Source organism: Phocoena phocoena, chromosome 20 (assembly GCF_963924675.1).
Source record: "Phocoena phocoena chromosome 20, mPhoPho1.1, whole genome shotgun sequence".
Taxonomy (NCBI): Eukaryota; Metazoa; Chordata; class Mammalia; order Artiodactyla; family Phocoenidae; genus Phocoena; species Phocoena phocoena.
In genome coordinates this window covers 13,407,088-13,430,456 of record NC_089238.1, presented here as the reverse complement: position 1 = coordinate 13,430,456, position 23,369 = coordinate 13,407,088, and the positions used below count along the sequence as shown (strand labels likewise).

General features: G+C 45.5%; 1 protein-coding gene across 2 annotated transcripts in view; it reads left to right on the top strand.

Moving 5' to 3' along the window:
- Nucleotides 1-23,369, top strand: part of RYR1 (ryanodine receptor 1) — a 117,694-nt gene that overhangs the window by 78,977 nt on the left and 15,348 nt on the right. For both annotated transcript variants that reach the window (XM_065899310.1, XM_065899309.1), the window contains 6 exons: nucleotides 3,405-3,493; nucleotides 3,588-3,716; nucleotides 3,805-3,909; nucleotides 6,165-6,246; nucleotides 8,353-8,540; nucleotides 22,149-22,490. In XM_065899310.1, the coding sequence (XP_065755382.1) occupies nucleotides 3,405-3,493; nucleotides 3,588-3,716; nucleotides 3,805-3,909; nucleotides 6,165-6,246; nucleotides 8,353-8,540; nucleotides 22,149-22,490 (935 nt within the window). The remainder of the gene's footprint in view (nucleotides 1-3,404; nucleotides 3,494-3,587; nucleotides 3,717-3,804; nucleotides 3,910-6,164; nucleotides 6,247-8,352; nucleotides 8,541-22,148; nucleotides 22,491-23,369) is intronic.

Genomic DNA, 23,369 nt, shown 5'->3' with positions numbered 1-23,369 from the left:
GAGAAGGCCAAGGTTTGGGGTCGGTCTGGAAGGGTTGCCTGAGTTAATCTCCAGTCTCCTCTTCCCCTTATCAGGGGTGGCCTCAATGCCCCCACCCAGGCCTTGTCCTCAATCCCATTGTCGTTCATTCTTTACTTCCAGCCAGTGTGAAGTGCTACCTGCCCACCTTCCTGAATCTCTCTTGCATGTCTGGAGCCTAGCCGCCTTGCTTCCCTTTCACCTCCTCTAGCCGGTCCAATTCCCCAAAAGCAATCTGCCAAAACCCAGTTTGGCCCCAAATCAATTTTCACAAATGAGCCGTTTGCCACATGCCATTTTTCCACAGGCATTTCGCAGCAGCCGCCGAAGTTCAGTAAATGTGGTAGATTGCCATAGCCTGGGTCTGTAGAGGGAAAAACTGCCTGGCATTTTTAAACGAATCTATTAGAACCACCTATTAATTTTGCTTATAACATACTTGGCCACGAGGAAGGCCTACAGACTCTTTCCTAACTTAAACAAGTTTGAGTTTTCACAACTTTTGTTCTGGTTCTGGCAATATAACCAGATCAAGGATGACACAGCAAGTTAATTAAATCCATCACTGGTGAGAAAACACAACCTCGTGTGGCACACAGCTTACAACGTTAAAGGAATAGTTGAAATTCTGAACAGTAAACATCGTACCCAGCGCAGTTTCCTATGACAAACACGTACAGTCTCAAGGTTGTGGTTGTAACACTTAGTGGGTGATAAGAAACCACGGACTGCCCAGAAGTTAACCTTCACGATAAGAATGGGAGGAATTATAAATCTAACCTCCATAGAACCCACACCCCACTGGGCTAGTGTTCTTTAAGGTAAACATCTTTAATCTTCACTTTTTTCTTTTCAACAAGGGATAAAGCATGATCCATTGTTTTGTATTATCATAAGCTCTTAGGTCCACAGCTAGTTTTTCTTCAAGGTTTATTAAATACCTTTGTGCCATGTGACTGGGGTTTTCTTTCTTCAACAAAGGTGGCATCAGTCTTTGGGTCTTAGAATGAATTTTATTCCCTGGGTCTATGACTTTTTGGAAATGAGAATGTTCTTATGGTGGGATTTCTGTCTCCCACCAAATTTGCAATCTGGTCCTCTGCCCAAATTTGTGGATTCATTAACCAGCCCAGTCGAATAAATATTTGAAATACCTTTCAAATCGCAGATGCCTTGCAGGTCTTGAGTATTCAGTGCCATTCAGAGCAGACAAAAGCCGGGGAGCCGTATTAACCATTTAGGCATACAGTCTGATTTAAATGAACACAGAAAAAGGAATTAGAAAACAGGGTTGATGGGAAAGCCTGTCCATTTGCTTATAAAATCTTGAATATTTGAGTATACTTTTCGTCTGTAACGTGAAACCAGGCAAAATGGACATTCAGCCTGATATAGTGATTGTGAAGTGGCTATAGGGAAATCAGGTGGAAGTAAGACTTTGGGAGAAAAAAACTTTCAAGGGCTGTTGAAGCCATCCTGGGCAACGTGACATTGCTGTAACATCAGAAGGATTTCACTGAAGCTTGTTTTCATTGCCTTGATAATTTGATGAATTGGTCATTTGGCAAATGGGTCTACAGAGGTTGTTCTCAAACTCAAGCGTACCTAAGAATCACCAGGAGGCCTTGTTAAACTAGGCTTCTGGACCCCATCCCAGATTTTCTGATTTAGTAATTCTGGGGCGGAGCCCAGGAATTTGCATTTCTAACAGGTTTCCTTCCGGAAGATGCTGACGCTGCTGGTCTGGGCCCATGTTTTGAGAGTCACTGCTCCAAAGTGCAGCTCTTAACCTCAGCACTCTCTTTAAGGCCCTTCAAGAACAGCTATTGTTTATTGAGCGCTTATGTACCAGGTTCTGTCCTCAGTTCATTGTATATGCTAAAGCATTAAAACCTCACCAAAGCTCTTTAAAGTAGGGCCTATTGTGACCACCGTGTTACATATGGGGGAACCGAGGCACAGTCTGCCACACAGAGAGGTTCAGTAACTTGCCTGAGGTTACACAGCGAGGAATTTGCGCAGCCAACTCCTACTCATCTTTTAGGCCATAGCTCAGAGGTTCCCCCCCTCCAAGAAGCCCTCCCTGACCACCTTGTCTGGGTCAGGCATCTCCTCTGGGTTCCTCCAACCGCCTGAGCTTCCCCCATCACAACCTTTATCATCATCATCATTATTATTCCAGAACTTCTCAACCACACCCTGAAGTAGAGGGAATGGTATAATAAGCCCCCAAGAAGCCATCACTCAGCTCTAACAGTTATCAGCTTTCTGCCATAGAACAATGTTTTTCAAATAGTGGGAACCAACTCACCAGAGGGTCGTGAATCAAGTTTATCGCAGAGGTTCTCATTCCTAATTGCGCATTGGTATGCCTGGGGAGCTTTACTTGACACTAAAGCTCAGGTTTCACTCAGACATTCTAATTTAATTGGTCTGGGATGGGGTCTGAGCATCCCAGACCAATTAAAATCCTCCAGGTAGTTCTAATGTGCAGCCAGGGTTGGGAGGTTGAGAACTACACATTTAGTGGGTTGAGTTCAGAATGCATTGGTGGTTAACTAGACTAGTACAGGACAGAAAATAGCAGAACGTATGGCACATAGTAAGGGTATGTGAAACTTCTGTTTCAGGTATATGTGGATGTAATTTCAGATTAGACACGCGTACTGGGTCTCAGTGTAAATATGTACTGGATTTCCTACTGTAGGTTGCAGTTAGAAAAGACTGAAAAATTACTACATGATAATATAAACTTCACAAGGGCAGGGACTTTGTCTTCTTCTACTGCTGTATCTCCAGGGCACATAATAAATGCTCAGGAAATTTGTAGTATCAAAGTATGTGACCAGTCTTCATCTCCCGTTAGCATATAGTATATGCTCCATAAATATATATTGAATAAATGAACAAATAAATAACAAATGCTTATCTCCTCTGGTTCTTGGTAGGTGCTCAATAAATATTTTTTGGATAAATGAATGAATAAATAGCCAATCTCCGATCTCCCCAGCACATAGCAGGCATTCAGTAAAAAACTTTTGTGAACAAATGAAGGCTGAATCTCCATTTCCCCCTGCTACATTGTAGGTGCTCAATAAATACTTTGGGGGAAAAAATGAGTAAATGACTGGCCCTCCACCACATCTGGCACATAGTAGGCCCTCAATAAATATTTATTAGACAAATGGATAAATGATCCTCCATCTTCCCCTAACACATAGTAGGTACTGATAAAGAGTTATTAAGTAAACTGATGATTATATGCCTTCCGGCATACAATAGGCCCTCAATAAACATTTATTGCATAAAAGAATAAAGGACTCACTGTCCACCTCCCCTAGCACATGGTAGATGCTCAATAAATGAGTGACTTTTCATCTCCCTAGATTTCCAAAACTACCTACGGACACAGACAGGGAATACAACCACTATTAACATCATCATCTGTACTGTGGACTACCTCCTGCGGCTTCAGGTGAGGATGTGAGGCCGTCCAGGTGTGACCCGGGTCGGGGTCTGTTGGGCCATGGTTGGCACCAGCAGCCCCTCACACTGTGTCTGCCCCCCAGGAATCCATCAGCGACTTCTACTGGTACTACTCGGGCAAGGATGTCATTGAGGAGCAGGGCAAGAGGAACTTTTCCAAGGCCATGTCCGTGGCTAAACAGGTGTTCAACAGCCTCACCGAATACATTCAGGTAGGGCTCGCCCGCTGCGGCGGGGCGGGGCAGTTCCGCATCCCGCGCCCTGCCTCGCGCTCACGTAGAACCTCTCTCTGCCCCACAGGGGCCCTGCACCGGGAACCAGCAGAGTCTAGCGCACAGCCGCCTCTGGGACGCCGTGGTGGGATTCCTGCACGTGTTTGCCCACATGATGATGAAGCTCGCTCAGGTTCGGGCCTCTCTGTTTTTCATCCAACTGCTTCCAGGCATCCCCCAACTGGCACGTTTCCAAGTTTTGCTCCATCGGTCCGTGTCGCACCCCAGTGCTCCCGGCAGGTTGCAGACTGGTCCCTCTCCGTGGCCAAATCCATCTTTCTTCTGGATTGGCTCTCTCCATGACCCCGCCTCCTCCTCTGCCACCGCCAATCGGCTGGTTATCCATCTACAGTTCCCTTGGACTGACGTTTGGGGCCCGCCCGCTCTGGTCCAGAGCTCCTCTATGATTGGTTGGTGTTCTTTCCCCTCTGATGAGGTCACCCAGCTTCGGACAGGACTAGGGATAGGATGAGGGCAGGCTTCTAGATCTGGGCCTGGGGCTGAAGGGGTGTTTTGCTTCTTTATTCTGCTTGCGGCAGATGACACCTATCCAGGGCATCCATGATGTAAGGTCCCTGTCGAGCCTCGTCTCCCATCTCTAGCATCTTCGTGCTCCCCTTTTCCCCACCACCCCCGCCCCTTTGCAGCCTTGTCAATGCCTCACAAACACCGTATCCATTTGTTCTGCTTCTGTCTGGTAAACATATTCAAGGCTGCCATATGCGCTGCAGCAGGGCCCAGCATCCGAAACGGCACCATCCACATCCTAGACATCATACATATATCGGTGTATTTATTACAATAGTTTTCCAGCAGATGGCAATATTCTGTATATTATCATTTCCCAACAGGAAAGAGTCTTGAAGAAGGGAAGCCTTTTTCTCATTTGCTCAAAGGCACCACAGGGGCTGGCAGAAACCCTGTCTGGTGTCATCTGACCTTTTGAAAGGAGCTGAACTTAAGAATGCAATTTCTTAGTGTCAGTGAGTTCAAGTGGGGCTGTTGATGTAATCTTAAAATTCTAGAGGATATTGGTATCTTAGTGTAGAGTTCCAAATCCTGCAGAATTAATTCCTCAGCCACAGTCTAGGTTAAATTGCAAGGGCTAGAAATCCAATGCAAAGTGGTAGCTTACAAAAAAAGAATTTATCAGTTCACATCACAGATCAGATCCAGGGCCTATAGTGCTGTTAGTAGAAATGTCCCTCTCCTCTCTAGCTTCATTCTCAAGCAGGTGCTCCCCATGGGCTGGGAAAATGATGCTCTGGGCTTTCATGAGCTCCACTAACAGCTCCAGAGGGAAGAGAACACCTCTTTAGATCCAGGAAAAGATCTACCATATTCTCTTATTCGACTACTAGGTCACATGCTCATTCCTGAACCAATCACCCTGGCCAGGGGAAAGAAAGCTCTGATTGGCCAGTCCTGGTTATATACCCACCCCTACAACCCAGAAGATGGGGTTAGTCCCATATGCTCTGAGAGCGGGATTGTTGAGAGAATCAAGGGGCTACATCATGGACAGGCACACACCACAGGACTCACCCATCTTAGGATCTTGAGATCCTGGAATGTTGGAATCTTAGAGTCAGAATACAGAGCCTTTGGAGCTGTGGAAATGTGTTAGGATTAGAATCAGCAACTCTAGAACTAGCATGGGGTAGAAGGAGCCTTACATCCCATTTATCTGGTACCCTTCCCCTTCCTCCATTTCATTAGGTAGAACCATATAAAATTACCACTTTGTTGGTGAGAAATGACTGAAGACTAGCAATTTTATGTAGCTCAACCTAATACAAATAGGGACCAGGGGGCAGAACTTTGACCATGTTGGAGACTTCTGTGGACCCTACATGAGACACTGTGACAGGAGAGCCATTCTTCCCAAATGGCTTACCAGAAAGCACATAGCTGTGTCCCACGGCTTTCTTCCTGAACCCAGAGTCCCACTTTTTCGATCACACATTCATTCAACAAACATGTGTCAAGCACCCACCATAGGCCAGGTGCGGTGCTGAACTCTCATCTCTTCCCAGATCTGTGTCACTGTCCCCAGTATTTGCCCCTGTCTGTCTCTGTCTCTCTTGGCTCCAAGCATCTGCTCTCAAGTCCCCATACACCTCCCAGTCCTCCTTGTCTGCCAGCCCTTGTCCTTACACGTCACCTGTTGGGCCCACTTCTCCCAAAGTGCCAATCCCACCCCACAGTCTTGTCTCTCTGCCTTTTCCCCTGCTTCCGAGGAACATGTCTGGACTCGGGTCCCCTCGGAGGTAAGAGGGGGAAAGAAAAGGGGTCTTAGGCCCTGCTGGGTGGGTGGAAGCAGCTGGAGGTGGGGGAGGCGTCTCTGCTGAGAAGAGCCCTCACAGAGCTGGGATGTGGGGTCTCTAGGACTCGAGCCAGATCGAGCTGTTGAAGGAGCTGCTGGATCTACAGAAGGACATGGTGGTGATGTTGCTGTCACTACTAGAAGGTAAACTCCTAGTGGGTGGAGGTAAGGGGAGGGTATAAATGTTCAGATGATCCTAAAAATGGCCCTCTGAGACCCAGGAGAGCCTAACCTTCAACCCCATCTGATATCACGTGAGGGTCATTGCATTTAAGTTGCTATAAGAAGCTCAGCAAACACTTATTGGGCACTTATTATGTGCCAGGTCCTGACTGTAGATATAGTAATTTATCGGATCGCCAGAGAAATCTTAATTAGGTGGGTGGCCTGGACACTTTTTAAAATTTACGCACTGAATATTTATTTGCTGAATATGTCGTTTAGCTCTTGCTGCCTAACAACTATACCCAAAACGTAGTGATTTAAAACAACCATAATTTATTACTAATTAATAAAATTATTTAACTTGTAGACAAAGACTTTTTCCTATAGAGGTTCACAACAGCATCCTCATTCTTTTATATGGCTGCATAGTACTAATTGCATGGGGATACAGTGTTTCGTTTAACCACACCCCATCAATGGACATTCAAGGTTCTTAATTAAAAAATATTTTGCTATTACAAACCATGTTGCAATGAATAATCCTCCTACAATGTTTTAAATTTTTGGTAACTAGTCATCAGCTTTTAAAAATCAGATGTAAAGGGACTTCCCTGGCGGCACAGTGGTTAAGAATCCACCTGCCAATGCAGGGGACACGGGTTCGAGCCCTGGTCCGGGAAGATCCCACATGCCGCGGAGCGACTGAGCCCGTGCGCCACAACTACTGAGCCTGCGCTCTAGAGCCCGCGAGCCACAACTGCTGAGCCCGTGCACCTAGAGCCCGTGCTCCGCAACAGAAGAAGCCACCGCAAGGAAGAGTAGCCCCCGCTCACCGCAACTAGAGAAAGCCCGCCCACAGCAACAAAGACCCAAAGCAGCCAAAAATAATCAATTAATTTTTTAAAAAATCAGATTTAACAATCAAAAATCCCTTTAAACATTTTTCTTGAAAAATTGAAAGATTCAGTGACCATGCGTCCACATTCTCACACGGGAAAAATCAGCTGAACTGGATTAAATAACTGTCATACCGATGTTCAATCTGATTTTGATGACTGCACTATGATTATATAAGAGAATGTCCTCGTCTTTAAGAATATATATGTGGAAATGTTTAGGGGTAAAAAGGCCTCATGTCTACAGCTTAGTCCTTAATGGTTCGGTGAAAAAAATAGAGAGGGAGAGGTATTATAAAGCAAACATGGCAAAATGTAAACAATTGATGAATCTGGAATACATGAGGGTTCCCTTGCACTATTCTTGTGAACTACCTGTAAATTTGAAATTATATGAAAATTGAAAGGTACAAAAAGAAGCTGGAGCCAGTTTGGGGAGTTCCCTGGCAGTCCAGTGGTTAGGATTTGGGGTTTTCACTGCTGTGGCCCGGGTTCAGTCCCTGGTGGCAGAACTAAGATCCCGCAAGCTGTGTGGCACAGCCAAAAAATAAATGAATAAATATAAATATAAATAAAATTCTGTTAATAAAAAAAGGTGGAGCCAGTTTGCTTTAGAGGGGGTGTGGGGTCCCAGTTTACCACAGTCTCCACCTCTCCCTGTTGTCTTGTCTTTGGCCTACCTCACTCATCTGTGGACCTGCCTGGCCTCTGTGGGCTAGTGGAAGGCTTAGGTGGTGTGAGCTCTGAGGTCATGCAGCTCTGGGTTCAAGTCCTCCCCACGCCCTTTACTGGCTGTGTAACCCTGAGTTTGAGACTTTCTCTGAGTCTGTTTCCTCATCTATAGAAATGAATAGTGACACACGTTCCTTACAAAGATGAGGTCGTGTCAGTGCAGCACCTGGCATGGCATCTGGACCCGCCATTAGTTTATGCCATTGTTATCTTTGTTGATGACTCCCCCAGCTATCGGGGGAGGAGGACATAGACAGAATCAGCCAGGTTCACACCTGATGCTGAGGCAGATCAGAAAGTGACCCTTGCCCTCTGAGGGGAGGTACAGGAGCTGGCCAGGGAAGCTTCCACCAGCACAGTGGATCCTGGTGGCTCCTGAGCTGGAGAGGGAGGCAAGCCCAATGGGGATCCAGAAAGGAGGCTCTGTTGAGCCACACTGACTTGGGGCTGCCTGCAGGGAACGTGGTGAACGGCATGATTGCCCGGCAGATGGTGGACATGCTTGTGGAATCCTCATCCAACGTGGAGATGATCCTCAAGTTCTTCGACATGTTCCTGAAACTCAAGGACATTGTGGGCTCTGAGGCCTTCCAGGACTACGTCACTGATCCCCGTGGCCTCATCTCCAAGAAGGACTTCCAGAAGGTGAGTACTGGAAGGCGGATGGGTGGGGTGCCAAGTACCAGTCATGCCCTTCCTGGCTGCCTGCTGTAGGCAAGAGACTTCTCTGGATGCCTCAGTTTCCTTATCTGTAAAACGGGGATAAAATTATCATCCTTGGACTTGTTTTGAAGACGAAATGCATCAACACAAATGAGAACCTTATTTCTATTATCATTATTAACAGTCACAATATTATCTTTATTATAAATAGAGGTCAGTTATTCAGTTGATAACCATCTATTGGGTTTCTCCTCTGTGTTGGGCTCTGTGCTGATACCGTGGACACAGCAATGATTGAGACAGACACAGCCCTGCCTTCATGGGGCTTATAGACTCACGGGAGAGGCAGTCACTAATGACCACTGCAGGTCTAAATAATGAGGCTGTTAGGAGGGAAATGCAGGAACCAGCTCTGTCCAGGAGCCCACTCCTCTGCCACTACCAACTCTTTCACCCCAGGTAAGCCACTCATCCGCTCTAAGCCTCAGGCTCCTCTGTGAAATGGGGCTAAGATAATAACATGAACTGTTTCACAGGACTGCTTTGAGGTTAGGCAGTGGGTGAACAGAGCCTGGGCAGTGCCTGGAACACAGGAGAGTACAAGAGATGTCACCTGTTATTATTACTGCCAGATCTTTTCCATCACCATTTTGTTAAATTTTTCCTTTGAAATAACTTCAGTCTTATGGAGGAGTTGCAGGAACAGTACATAAAATTTCTGAATACCTTTTCACCCGGATTGCCCAAATGTTAACTTTTTATTTATTTATTTATTTATTTGTTTGTTTGTTTGGCTGTGCTGGGTCTTAGTTGCAGCACAAGGGGGGTCTTCGTTGCGGTGTGCGGGATCTTTTAGTTGCAGCATATGGGATCTTTAATTGCGGCATGCGTGGTCTTAGTTGCGGCGTGTGGGATCTAGTTCCCTGACCAGGGCCCCCTGCATTGGGAGCTCGGAGTCTCAGCCACTGGACCACCGGGGAAGTCCCCCAAATATTAACTTTTTACCTCATTTGCTCTATCATAATTCCTCTTTACCTCTCAATACTTCAGTGTGTATCTCCTGAGAACAAGTTCATTCCCTTACATAACCACAAAACAATTATGCAAATCAGGAAATCAACATCGAGACAATCCTGCTATCTACAGACTTTATTCAGTTTTTGCTCTTGAAGAAATTCTTTTCCTTGTCAAGGATCCAGTCCAGGATCAGGGATTGCATTTAGGCATCCTGTCTCTTTAGCTCCCTTCAATCTGGAACCCTTCCTTGATCTGTCTTTGCCTCTTATGATCTTGATAGTTTTGAAAAATAGAGGCCAGTTGTTTTATAGGATGGCCCTCAGTGTGGGTCTGTCTGAGTTTTCCTTGTGATTCGATTCAGGTTATACGCCTTTGGCAGGAGTATCAGAGGAGGGCTGTGTCTTTCTCAGTGCGTTGTATCGGGAGGCATGGGATGTTGGTTCTTCCCGTTACAGTTGGTGTTAGCTTGGTCACATGGTGAAGGTGGTGTTTACCAGAGTCTCCACTGTACTGACACTATCGTTCCCCTTGGTATCTTGTGAAGATGTGCTTTGAGGCTATGTAAATAACCTGCGCACCCTCTCAGGGTTAGCATCTATCAGTGATACTTGTCTCAACGATTATTACTATGGCAGTCGACAAATGGTGGTTTTCTAATTTCCCTGTACCCTTTACCTTTACTAGGTACCTTTTTTCATTTTATTGCAGTATGGTTGACTTACCATATTGCAATAAAATGTTGTGTTAATTTCTACAGTATAGCAAAGTGATTTGGTTATACATATATATATACATATATATATATATATTCTTTTTCACATTCTTTTCCATTATGGTTGATCACCGCAGGTTACTGAGTATAGTTCCCTGTGCTGTAGAGTAGGACCTTGTTGTTTATCCATCCTACACGTAATAGTTTGGATCTGCTAATCCCAAACTCCCAATCCTTCCCTCCCCCACCTCCCCCTCTCCCTTGGCAACCATGAGTCTGTTCTCTATGTCTGTGAGTCTGTTTCTGTTTCACAGATGTGTTCATTTGTGTCATATTTTAGATGCACACATAAGTGCTGTCATGTGGTACTTGCCTTTCTCTTTCTGACTTAGTTTGCTTGGTATGATCATCTCTAGGTCCATCCACGTTGCTGCAAATGGCATTATTTTATTCTTTTTTACGACTGAGTAATATTCCACTGTATATTTGGACCACATCTTCTTTATCCATTCATCTGTCAATGAACATTTAGGTTGTTTCCATGTCCTGGCTATTGTAAATAGTGCCGCTATGAATATAGGGGTGCATGTATCTTTTTGAAATATAGTTTTCTCTGGGTGTATGCCCAGGAGTAGGATTGCTGGATCATATGGCAACTCTATTTTTAGTTTTTTGAGGATCCTCCATACTGTTTTCCATAGTGGCTGCACCAATTTACATTCCCACCAACGGTGTAAGAGGGTTCCCTTTTCTCCACACATTAGGTACGATTTTAGTGTAAGGAAGAGTTTTTCCCTTCTCCTCCATTTATTTATTTGTTTGTTTGTTCGTTCATTCATTCATTCGTTCATTTGTATGGGTATAGACTCATGACTTCTTATTTTATTCTAGGGATTGCAATCACTGTTGTCCGTCAGCATTTAAATAAACCCAGGGTCTCCTGAGTTGCATACAAAGTGCCCCATGCCTCCCAGTTGCCTTCTGAGAGCCTCCCTGCCTCTCTGTCTCCCCGCTTCTCAGCCACGCCTCCCAAGAGCTATCTACCCTCACTCACTCCTTTCTCACCTTCCACTCCTTCCCTGATTCGGGGCTTCTGTCCCTGTCACTCTCCTGAAACTACGCCAGCTAAGATCATCAGTGACCTCTTCACCCTAAATCTCTCCTCTGACTTGTCATCTTGGCAGCGTTTGCCACAGTCGGCCATTTCCTCCCCCTCGCAATGCCTTGCTCCCCTGGGCGTCTGTGCCACGCATTCCTGGGACCCCCACCTTCCCTGCCAATCTCTCGCAGCCTCTTTTTTTTAATATCTTTATTGGAGTATAATTGCTTTACAGTGGTGTGGTGGTTTCTGCTTTATAACAAAGTGAATCAGTTATACATATGTTCCCATATCTCCTCCCTCTTGCATCTCCCTCCCCACCACCCTCCCTATCCCACCCCTCTAGGTGGTCACAAAGCACCGAGCTGATCTCCCTGTGCTATGTGGCTGCTTCCCACTAGCTATCTATTTTACATTTGGTAGTGTATATATGTCCATGCTACTCTCTCACTTCGTCCCAGCTTACCCTTCCCCTTCCCCGTGTCCTCAAGTCCATTCTCTAGTAGGTCTGCGTCTTTATTCTTGTTGCCCTCGCAGCCTCTTAAACATCACTGTCCCTGAGCCCTGCACCTTCAGGAAGAAGAGCTAATATGTATCATGTTCTCACTCTGCCAGGTCCTGTGTGTAAATGAATGTTAATTTACAGTAACCCTTAGGTAGTAAGGACTTTTTTTTTTTTTGGCTGCGTTGTGTCTTCGTTGCTGTGTGTGGGCTTTCTTTAGTTGCAGTGAGCGGGGGCTACTCTTTGTTGAGGGGTGCGGGCTTCTCACTGTGGTGGCTTCTCTTGTTGTGGACCACAGGCTCTAGGCATGTGGGCTTCAGTAGTTGCGGCTCATGGGCTCTAGAGCGCACGCTCAGTAGTTGTGGCACACGGGCTTAGTTGCTCTGCGACATGTGGGATCTTCCTGAACCAGGGCTCAAACCCGTGTCCCCTGCATTGGTGAATTCTTAACCACTGGACCACCAGGGAAGTCCCAGTAAGGACTATTTTTTATTCCCATTTTGCAGAAGTGGAAACTGAGGCACAGGAAGGTTAAAGTGCTGTGCTTAAGGTCACACAACTGATAAGTAACAAAGCTGGGATTAGAACTCAGGCAGTCTGGTTCCAGAGTACACTGCCTCCAGATTCATCCACTAATCTAGCCTAATAAACAGTCAGTGAGCACCTCCTGGGTGCCAGGCCCTCTCTGGGGAGTCCCAGCTCGACTCTCAAGACAGGCAAGTTAGGGTGAGAGTCTCAGTAGGGACTGCAAGAGAACCAAAAAGGACGATGCAGGAGCTAAAGTCACATCATTTATAATTTTAAAATGACTCTACTCAGCAAAGGAAACCATCAACAAAAAAAAAGACAACTGGGCTTCCCTGGTGGCACAGTGGTTGAGAGTCCGCCTGCCGTTGCAGGGGACACGGGTTCATGCCCCGGTCCAGGAAGATCCCACATGCTGCAGAGCGGCTGGGCCCGTGAGCCGTGGCCGCTGAGCCTGCGCGTCCAGAGCCTGTGCTCCACAATGGGAGAGGCCACAACAGTGAGAGGCCCGTGTACTGCAAAAAAACGAGGCAACTTATGGAATGGAAGAAAATATTTGCCAACCACATATTTAATACGGGGTTAATATCCAAAATATACAAAGAAGTCATTATAGCTCAAAAGCAATAAAACCAATAACCCAATTTAAAAATGGGCAAAGGACCTGAATAGACATTTTTCCAAAGAAGACATACAAATGGCCAACAGGTACAAGAAAGAGTGCTCAATATCACTAATCATCAGGAAAGGGCAAATCAAAACCACAGTGAGATATCACCTCACACCTGTTAGGATGGGTGTTATCGAAAAAACAAGAGATAACAAGTGTGGCAAGGATGTAGAGAAAAGGGTATCTTTGTCCATTGTTGGTGGGAATGTAAACTGGTGCAACCACTATGGAAAACAGAATGGAAGTTCCTCAGGAAATTAAAAACAGAACTACAGTAGGACCCAGGAATCCCATTTCTGGGTATCTATGCAAAGGAAATGAAACTATAACTGCAAATCAATGTTTGCAGTCTCACATTCACTGCAGCATTACTCACAATAGCCAAGGTGTGAAAACAACCTAAGTATCTGTCTATGGATGAATGGATAAAGAAGATGTGGTATGTGTGTATGTGTGTGTGTGAAATATCATTCAGCCTTGGTTAAGGCTGGAAATCTTGTCATTTGCAGCAACATGGATGAACCTGGAGGGCATTATATTAAGTGAAATAAGCCAGCCAGAGAAAGACAGATACTGCATGGTATCACATATGTGGAATCTAAAAATAAAAGTCAAACTCAGAAACAGAGAGTAGAAAAGTGAGTGGTTTCCATAAGCTGGGAGGTGGTGGAAAAAGGGAGAGGTTGGTGAAAGGGTACAAACTTTCAGTTATAAGGTGAATTTTTAAAAAATGGGTAAAGATCCCTCCTGACGATTCAGGGTTTCACAAATCACAAGATTTGATGTCATGTACACAACATTTTGTAGCTCAATATCTGTTTCACAAAGTTACAATCTGTAACTTTAAAAGTGCATTGGCTTTATTTTTTGAATAAATAATACATTCACATAATTTTTAAAGTAAAGAATAACAAAGTATGAAGTGTGAGAAGTCTCATTCCTGCCCCTTTCTCAACCTACGCTTCCTTCACCCCCACTGCTCTGAGTAAGCATTAGTTCCTTTTGTGTCCTTCTATCATTTTCTCCAGATATTATTTTCCTCTTTTCTTACATAATAGGTCATAAGCTATATACATTGGCCTGTATCACTTAACAATATATTCTAGAGATATAGGGAGTGTCCTGATTATTTTTTATAGGTATCCAGTACTCCAGTTTGTGTATATATTATGGTTTATTTGATTATTCCCTGTCGATGGGCACTCACTTTTTCCCAGTCTTTTGCCATTACAACACATGCTGTCATTAGGGCGGCCATGGATAGTTGTGCAAGTTGTGCACTGTACAAAGGTGCCGTTTATAGGACAGATATTGTACATTTGTACTGCTGATTTCCAGTAAGAGTGTTGAGGAAGGCTCCATATGGGCCACTAGCAATGCTGGCTAGAACAATTACCTTTGTATGTACATCACTTTGTACGTGCAGTTGTATCTAAAGGTAAACTTCCAAAAGTGGGATTGCTGGGTTAAAGGGTAAATTCATTTGTCATTTGGACGGATCTTGCCCTGCATTTTTCCTTCTCATTAGCAAAATGTGAGACTGCCTGTTTTCCCACAGCCTTACCACCAGACCACATTGTCAAATATTTGGATTTTTGCCAATCTGATAGGTGAAAAAGGGTATTGAGTGAAGTTTTAATTCACATTTCTCCTGTTACGAGTGCAATTAGGCATCTTTTCATGTTACTTCTTTTGTATTACTTGTTCAGTGAACTGACCATGTCTTTGGCTTACTTTTCTATTGGAATGTTGGTATTTTTCTTCTTGATTTCTGTATTTGGCTGATTATAACTTTGTTAGTGATATGAGGTGTACTTCTTTTTTCTAGTTCAGCATTTGTCTTTTGACTTTGCTTATGGTGGTTTGTTTTGTTGGTTGGTTGGTTGGTTGGCTTTGGGGGGAGAGGGCTGGCCATGCATAAGACTTGATTTTTATGTAAAAATTATTTAAAATATTTTATTAATTTTTAACAGAATAGATAATACAGGGATACAGTCCTTTTGTAGAGAAATTCAGAACTTATAGCTATGGTTAAGGTTACCTTTGGTCCCCATACCCAACCCTACTCTCATCCTGCCTCTTCAAAGGCTGCCACAGTTATCCTCTGGATGTTCATACCTCTGGACATTTATTTCTGCATTTCCGTTCATATGTAAATCTGCACTGAAAAATATATAGAGGGCTTCCCTGGTGGCGCAGTGGTTAAGAATCTGTCTGACAATGCAGGGGACACTGGTTTGATCTCTGGTCCGGGAATATCCCACATGCCGCGGCGTAACTAAGTCCGTGTGCCACAACTACTGAAGCCCGTGCGCCTAGAGACTGTGCTCCGCAACAGGAGAAGCCACCGCAATGAGAAGCCCGCGCACCACAACAAAGAGTAGGCCCCGCTGCCAGCAACTAGAGAAAATCCACGTGCAGCAGCGAAGACCCAATGCAGCCAAAAATTAAATAAATGAATGAATAAATAAATTTATTTAAAAAAGAAAAATATATGGAATCATTTTAGGGCTTCCCAAGTTCTTCATGGTTGACAGTGTTCTTGACAGTTTGCAAAACATGTCTCCAATGATAAGTACTTTGCAGATTCCAAAACATCTACTACAGTTTGGAAAACCCTTCCTGGTGGGTGAAGACACATTTCAGGCTATTAATTTATTCTTAGTTAGTACTATTTTGTGGTTTCCTTTATTGTTTTTTATTAGCAAATGTTTTTGTACCTATCTCTAAATTAAAAGACTTCCTTTTAAAAAACATCTTTATTGAGATATAATTCATATGCTATAAAATTCACCCATTTAAAAGGTACAACTTAATGTTTTTTTGATATATTCACAGAATTGTGCAACCATCACTACAATCTAATTAGAACATTTTAATCACCCCAGAAAGAAACCCCATACCCTTTAGCGGTCACTTCCATTTCCCCCACTCAGGCCCTTGGCAGCTAATCTACTTTCTGTCTCTATAGATTTGCCTGTTTTGGACACTTCATATAAATGGAACTATACAATATACGGTCTTAAAAAGCTTTCCTTCTATTTAACGAACCACAATGTCATTATCACTCCTAACTAAAAACAAAGCAATAAAGACAAAATTAAAAAGATCCATAGTTCATTAAATCATCAAATGTCTGGCCAATGTTCACATTTCCGGATCTTCTAAAGACCACATATAATTTTTTGTAATTTCTTTGAAGCAGGATCCAAACAAGGCCACCCAGTGCTGTTGGTTGCTATTTCTTAAATTCTCCTTTTAAAAAAAAAAAAATTATCTACTTATTTATTCTTGGCTGTGTTGGGTCTTCGTTGCTATGCATGGGCTTTCTCCAGTTGCGGAGAGCGGGGGCTACTCTTTGTTGCGGTGTGCAGGCTCCAGTAGTTGTGGCACATGGGCTTAGTTGCTCCACAACATGTGGGATCTTCCCAGACCAGGGTTCAAACCTGTGTCCCCTGAATAGGAAGGCAGATTCTTAACGACTGCACTACCAGGGAAGTCCCTGGTTGCTGTTTCTTTAAACCTCCTTTTATCTACTGCTGCCCCTCCATCACTTTTCCCTTACCTGGCAGTTTATCTGATGGATACCTGGGTTGCTGGTCCTGTAGAGCAGCACTGCCTGATAGAAATATAATGAGAGCAACACATATAATTAAGAAATTTCTGGGACTTCCCTGGTGGTCCAGTGGTTAAGAATCCACCTTCCAATGCAGGGGACGCGGGTTTGATCCCTGGTCGGGGGAACTAAGATCCCGTATGCCACGGGGCAACTAAGCCCGCACACTGCAACTACTGAGTCCACGTGCTCTGGAGCTCTTGCACCAGTAGAGAGAAGCCCATGCGCCACAACGAAGAGCCCGTGCACTGCAAGGAAAGATCCCGCGTGCCGTAACTAATACCCAACACAGCCAAAAATAAGTAAATAAATACTAAAAAAAAAAAAGAAATTTCTAATACCTACACTTAAAAAAAGAAGTAAAAAGAGGGCTTCCCTGGTGGCGCAGTGGTTGAGAGTCCGCCTGCCGATGCAGGGGACATGGGTTCGTGTCCCCGTCCGGGAAGATCCCACATGCCGCAGAGTGGCTGAGCCTGTGTGTCCAGAGCCTGTGCTCTGCAACAGTAGAGGCCACAACAGTGACAGACCTGCGTACCGCAAAAAAAAAAAAAAGAAGTAAAAAGAAACACGTGAAATTATTTTTAACAATGTTTTATTTAACCTACTCTACCAAAATAATATTTCAACATATAGTCAATGTAAAAATTATCAGATATTAAATTTTTTTTATACTAAGTTTTTTTTTTTAAGGAACATTTATTTATTTATTGGCTGTATTGGGTCTTCGTTGTTGCATGCAGGCTTCCTCTAGTTGCGGCAGGCGGTGGCTTCTCTTGTTGCGGAGCATGGGCTCTAGGCGCGCGGGCTTCAGTAGTTGTGGCTCGCAGGCTCTAGAGGGCAGGCTCAGTAGTTGTGATGTACGGGCTTAGTTGCTCTGTGGCATGTGGGATCTTCCCGGACCAGGAATTGAACCCACGTCCCCTGAATTGGCAGGTGGATTCTTAAGCACTGTGCCACCAGAGAAGTCCTATGCTGAGTCTTTAAAATCCATATGTATTTTACAGTGTCAGCACACCTCACTTTGCACCAGCCATGATTCAAGGGCTCAGTAGCCACATGTGGCTCGTAGCTGTCATTAGTGCTCTCCTAGTTGTAGAGTTTCCCACAGTTTTGATCTGGCTGATGCAACTTTGTGGTGTCATTTAACGTGTTCCTCTGTCCCCTGCATTTCCTGTAAACTGGGACTTGGGTCAAGAAGCTCAATCAGATTCAGGTTTGGAGTTTTTGTTTTTATTTTTCACCAACACCTTCCTTTGTGGTGCTTCATACGTCCATGAAGAGGCACATCCTGTCCCGTCATCTCTCCTTTTGTGATGTCAGCAATCACTGATATTCAATGCCCAGACACATTAGTTCATTAGAGGTTGCAAAATGGCAATATTCTCATTTCTAAATGTTTAACCTTTACCAAACATCATATGGTTTCCCAAACCCAAAGCATCATATGATTCCCAGACTCTTTACAAATCTTTGTATTTTACAATATGCTTTTCAATTTTTTTATGGTTTAAAAGAACAAGGTTAGGTTTTTTTTTAAGGACTTCTTAATTTTCAAAAAGTATAACAAAGTTAAAAAGTCTTTTCAGTTTTCAAGATGCTTAATTCATTTCACAAATATGCATTAAGCACGTACTGTGTGTAGCAGTGAACAAAACAGAGACTGACAGCCCAGTGGCTGTCAGATGAAAATAAGTAAAGAAACAAAATAATTTCAGGTTATAATCTGTGGTCTGAAGGAAGTGAGCAGGGTGGTGTGCAAGAGAGCATGTGTAGAGTAAGCCCTGTAAATTGGGTGGTCAGGGAAGGTCTTTCTAGAAGAGGACATTGAAGCCAAGAGCTGAAAGCTACCCTGTGAAGGTAGGGGAGGTTGTGGCATCCCCAGGACAAGGGACAACAAGTGTAAAGGCTGAAAAGTGGGAATAAGAGGGATGCAAAGGAGGCCAGTATGGCTGGAGAGGGCTGTTGGGGGTGGGGAGAGGAAAACTTTAAGTCTGAGCGGTGAGGGGGGCAGATGTGCTGACACTGGTTGGCTGCAGGGAGGACTCTGACTTTTGACCTGAATGAGATGGAGCTATGGGAGGATTCTGAGCAGGGGAGGAATGTGACCTGACTCAGATGTTCACAGGATCCCTCCAACTGTGGGTGGGGGAAAGAGACTGTGGGGATAGAAGAGGAGAAGGGAGACCAGGGAGAAGGTTGCTGTGAGGGTCCAATGGGGGACAAAACCAGGGTAGGGGCCATGGACGGGGCAGAAGTGTGTGTGTCCTAGATCTTTTGAAAGTAGAGCTGACAGATTTGCTGATGGATTAGGTGTGGGTAGTGAGATAAAAGAAAGGAATCAAGGATGACTCAAAGATTTTAACTTAAGCACCTGGGTGGGTGATGATGCGATTCCGGATTTGGGTAAGACTGTGGGAGGAGAGGTTTTGAAATCAAGAGGTCAGTTTTGGCCATTTCCACAAAGAGATGTCAGATAAGGCTTCCACTGTTAAGTGTATGGATTCTGGGGAGCAGTCAGGGCCGGGACGTAGACTTTACCATCATTGGCATGGGATGGCTTTCAGAGGATCAGGCCTCAATGACATCTCCATGACGAGTGTATATCTCAAGAAAAGCATGTAAATTCCAGGCCTGGAGCCCCTCCAACCTTTAGAGGTCTGGAAGAGAAGGAGACTCCAGCCAAGGAAACTGACAACAGTCAGAGAAAAAGGTATTTCAAAAGAAGGGGATAGGCAAATGCACAACGTGGAGTATGGTTGGGGGGGTGGTGTCAGATTTTAAGAGGGACAGTGTCACACTGTATCACAAGGGAAGGAGTCAGGTTGATGGCGTGACGGTAGAAGGCGAAGAGTTCCTGTGTGATTATGTCTCCATGCTTTGTGGTTTCTAGAGCCCTTCATGATTTGCAAAGCATGTTACTCATTTAGAAAGCATTTTGCAAAGTTCTTGGCTACAAAGCATTTTTTAGAGCCAGAAAATTTCGCTTCTGTTCATACCCCAGAGCAGTGTTTCTCAAACCACGTTGCAACCCATCTGTTGGTCATGAAATTTAGTTAAGTCATGACCAGCATCTTTAAAAACAAAATAGAATAGGACATTGCAGAGTGTGTTACATAGCGAAAGTCAGAATTGTGTCGTGAAAACTTTTTTTTTTTGAGTCACATTATAAAATGCATTCTTACTATAGGTGTGGTCAAAACATTTGGAAGGCTGCCCCAGAGAACCTCTTGCAAAGAGTGCATTGAAGATCAGTACAAGAACGTTTAATGAAAATGTCTGTAAAGTTAAAAACTGGAAATAAACTAAATGTCTGTCATCAGGATTATACATAGTGTTCTGTTTATAAAACAGGAATACTACACAGCAGTGAAAATGCATTCATTTGATCTATATATCAACATGGATAGATCTTGAAAACGTACAGCTGAGTAAAAAAAGCAAGTTTCAAATTACATGATTATAATTATAATATTCTTTAAATCAAAATAATGCAGAGGATACCCAACTTTTTGTGTGAGAAAATGACAGAATATAAGTAGTAGAAGTACTGACACATCTTTTTTTATTGAAGTATAGTTGATTTACAACATTATATTAGTTTCAGGTGTACAACATAGTGATTCAATATTTTTATAGATTATACTCCATTTAAAGTTATCATAAAATATTGGCTATGGGCTTCCCTGGTGGCGCAGTGGTTGGGAGTCCGCCTGCCGATGCAGGTGACACGGGTTCGTGCCCCGGTCCGGGAAGATCCCACATGCCGCGGAGCGGCTGGGCCCATGAGCCATGGCCGCTGAGCCTGTGCATCCGGAGCCTGTGCTCCACAATGGGAGAGGCCACAACAGTGAGAAGCCCGCGTAACGAAAAAAATATATATATTGGCTATATTCTCTGTGCTGTACAATATGTCCTTGTAGCTTATTTATTTTATTCATAGTAGTTTGTGTCTCTTAATCTCCTATCCCTATCTTGCCCCTCCCCCCATGCCCTCTCCTCACTGGTTTGTTCTAATTTGTTCTCTATATCTGTGAGTCTGTTTCTGTTTTGTTATATTCATTCATTCGTTTTATTTTTTAGATTCCACATATAAGTGATAACATACAGTATTTGTCTTTGACTTATTTCACTAAGCATAATACCCGCTAGGTCCATCCACGTTACACATAGTTCTTTGGAAGGATACACCAACTCCTTGGTGGATACCTTGAGGGAGGGTGGGGTTAATGGAGCAGGAGAAAGGTACACAGAGGGCTCCAATCATACCTGTCGTGTTATAGTTCTTACATATATAGTAGCTGAAAATATGTTCTGGGGTGATGGGCATACGACTTTATTCCCAGTTGAAATTTGGAGGCCTCCATGGTGTCCGGTGCCAGTTATTTAGTTGCTGGAAATGGTAGGATGGGGGACCAAAGGGCCTTGGGGAAGGGGCAGAGGTGGTGGCATGTATCAGTCAGGGCGCTAGCTGTAAGGGGGCTGGCCTGGAGGAAAGTGTAATTATCGAACTCAGAGACAGAAGGAGCTGTGTGGACAGGACGGCAGAACTGACCTTTGGCAGAGAGATACAGCCAGCACAGGGAGGGAGCCGAGGACAGAAATGCCACAAGTCCATTCTCCTGCTGCTCCCCGACCTCAGCTGGACAGGCCCCAGCTGCAGCCAGAGGGTCAGGAAAGCCTCTGGTACAGACCACAGGTGTCATCATGTGGGGGGAGGATGGGTGGAGAGCAGGCCTGCGGGGACTCACCAGGATGGCAGGCAGGGAGCTTGGGGCAGCATCTCTTTACCAGCTGCTACACAAGTGCTGAGTTTCATCAATTCACATCTTACCATCTCTGAAAATGGACTTTATCTGACAGTGGATGGTTGCTCAGCTTTGTGGAAATGCAGCATGCAGTATTTTTTTAAATAAATAAATTTATTTATTTACTTTTGGCTGCATTGGGTCTTCATTGCTGTGCGCGGCCTCTCTCTAGTTGCGGCGAGCGGGGGCTACTCTTCGTTGCAGTGCGCGGGCTTCTCATTGCAGTGGCTTCTCTTGTTGGGGAGCACGGGCTCTAGGCGTGCGGGCTTCAATAGTTGTGGCACGTGGGCTCAGTAGCTGTGGCTCGCGGGCTCTAGAGCACAGGCTCAGTAGTTGTGGCGCACGGGCTTATTTGCTCCGCGGCATGTGGAATCTTCACGGACCAGGGCTCGAACCCGTATCCCCTGCATTGGCAGGCAGATTCCTAACCACTGCGCCACCAGGGAAGTCCCAAAACATTTAGTGTTTTAATAGCTGGTACAGCCTCACCCATACCAACCTGCTGGGCGTCAGCCTTGGGTGCTGGTTATATGATTCTGGATTTTTCTCTCCTTATGAAAAGTCCATAGTTCTTTCGGGAAGGGCATTGGGGCTCCCTAGGCCACCCCTCTGACCTCCCCCGCTCACCCCTGCCCACCCTCCAGGCCATGGACAGCCAGAAGCAGTTCACTGGTCCAGAAATCCAATTCCTGCTTTCATGCTCCGAAGCGGATGAGAACGAGATGATCGACTGCGAGGAGTTTGCCAACCGCTTCCAGGAGCCAGCCCGCGACATCGGCTTCAACGTGGCCGTGCTGCTCACCAACCTGTCGGAGCACGTGCCTCACGACCCGCGCCTGCGCAACTTCCTCGAGCTGGCCGAGAGCATCCTCGAGTACTTCCGGCCCTACCTGGGCCGCATCGAGATCATGGGCGCCTCCCGCCGCATCGAGCGTATCTACTTCGAGATCTCGGAGACCAACCGCGCGCAGTGGGAGATGCCCCAGGTCGGTGGCCCCGCACACGCGCATGCTTGCCTCCCGGGGCTTCGGGGCATGCTCCTGGCATGCCTGGACCACACATGGGTCTGTGCACACTTCGCACATCCGCTCTGCAGACCCTGGTGTGCCCCTGCTCCGCTCGTGCAAGCCCATGCCCACCCTTCTGCACACGTTGTATGGGTGCCGCTGTGCCCTTGCGCACCCCTGGTTCTCCCATGCCCACCTCGTGCAGACTCGGCATGGACATATACCCTTATACATGCAGCAGCGTCTGTGGGCCCTCACTGTGGCTGCTCGCACACCACGCCTGCCACTTGCACACTCACCCCGGGAGCCCTTATCCTGATGCGACCACACCCACACTCTTGTACTTGAACCCACGTGGTTACACACACCTTGCTCACCTTACCAGCAGCCCCTGGTATGCCCTCTCTCGGCCCTGGCCTGCCCATGCCCACTCTTTTGCACACGCACCGTGGGGGCTCTAGGGTGCCCTGATGACTGGCATTTCGTGCCCCCAAATGCCCTCTGAGTTCCTAGCACACAATACCCTTCCCACTTATGCTGGGCCCACGTGTGCGTGCACCTCTCTTGCACACTCACTCTGAGGATGCCAGTGTGCATTCCTGCAGCCCTGGCATGCCATATGGTTGCCCGACCTCACTCATTCACCCACACATGTCCTGGCACACCCATGCTCATTCATGAGCACTTGGACAACCCTCACCAACTCACCCACAAGAGCCCCTGCGTGTCCTTGGTGGCCAGGCCTACTCCTTGACCTGATGTGCCCTGAATATGCCCAGCCTACCAGTGTTTGAATGCCCCTTACACACTCACTTGCTCCAAAGTACGCTCACGTAGCCCTGGCACACCCCCAGCCCA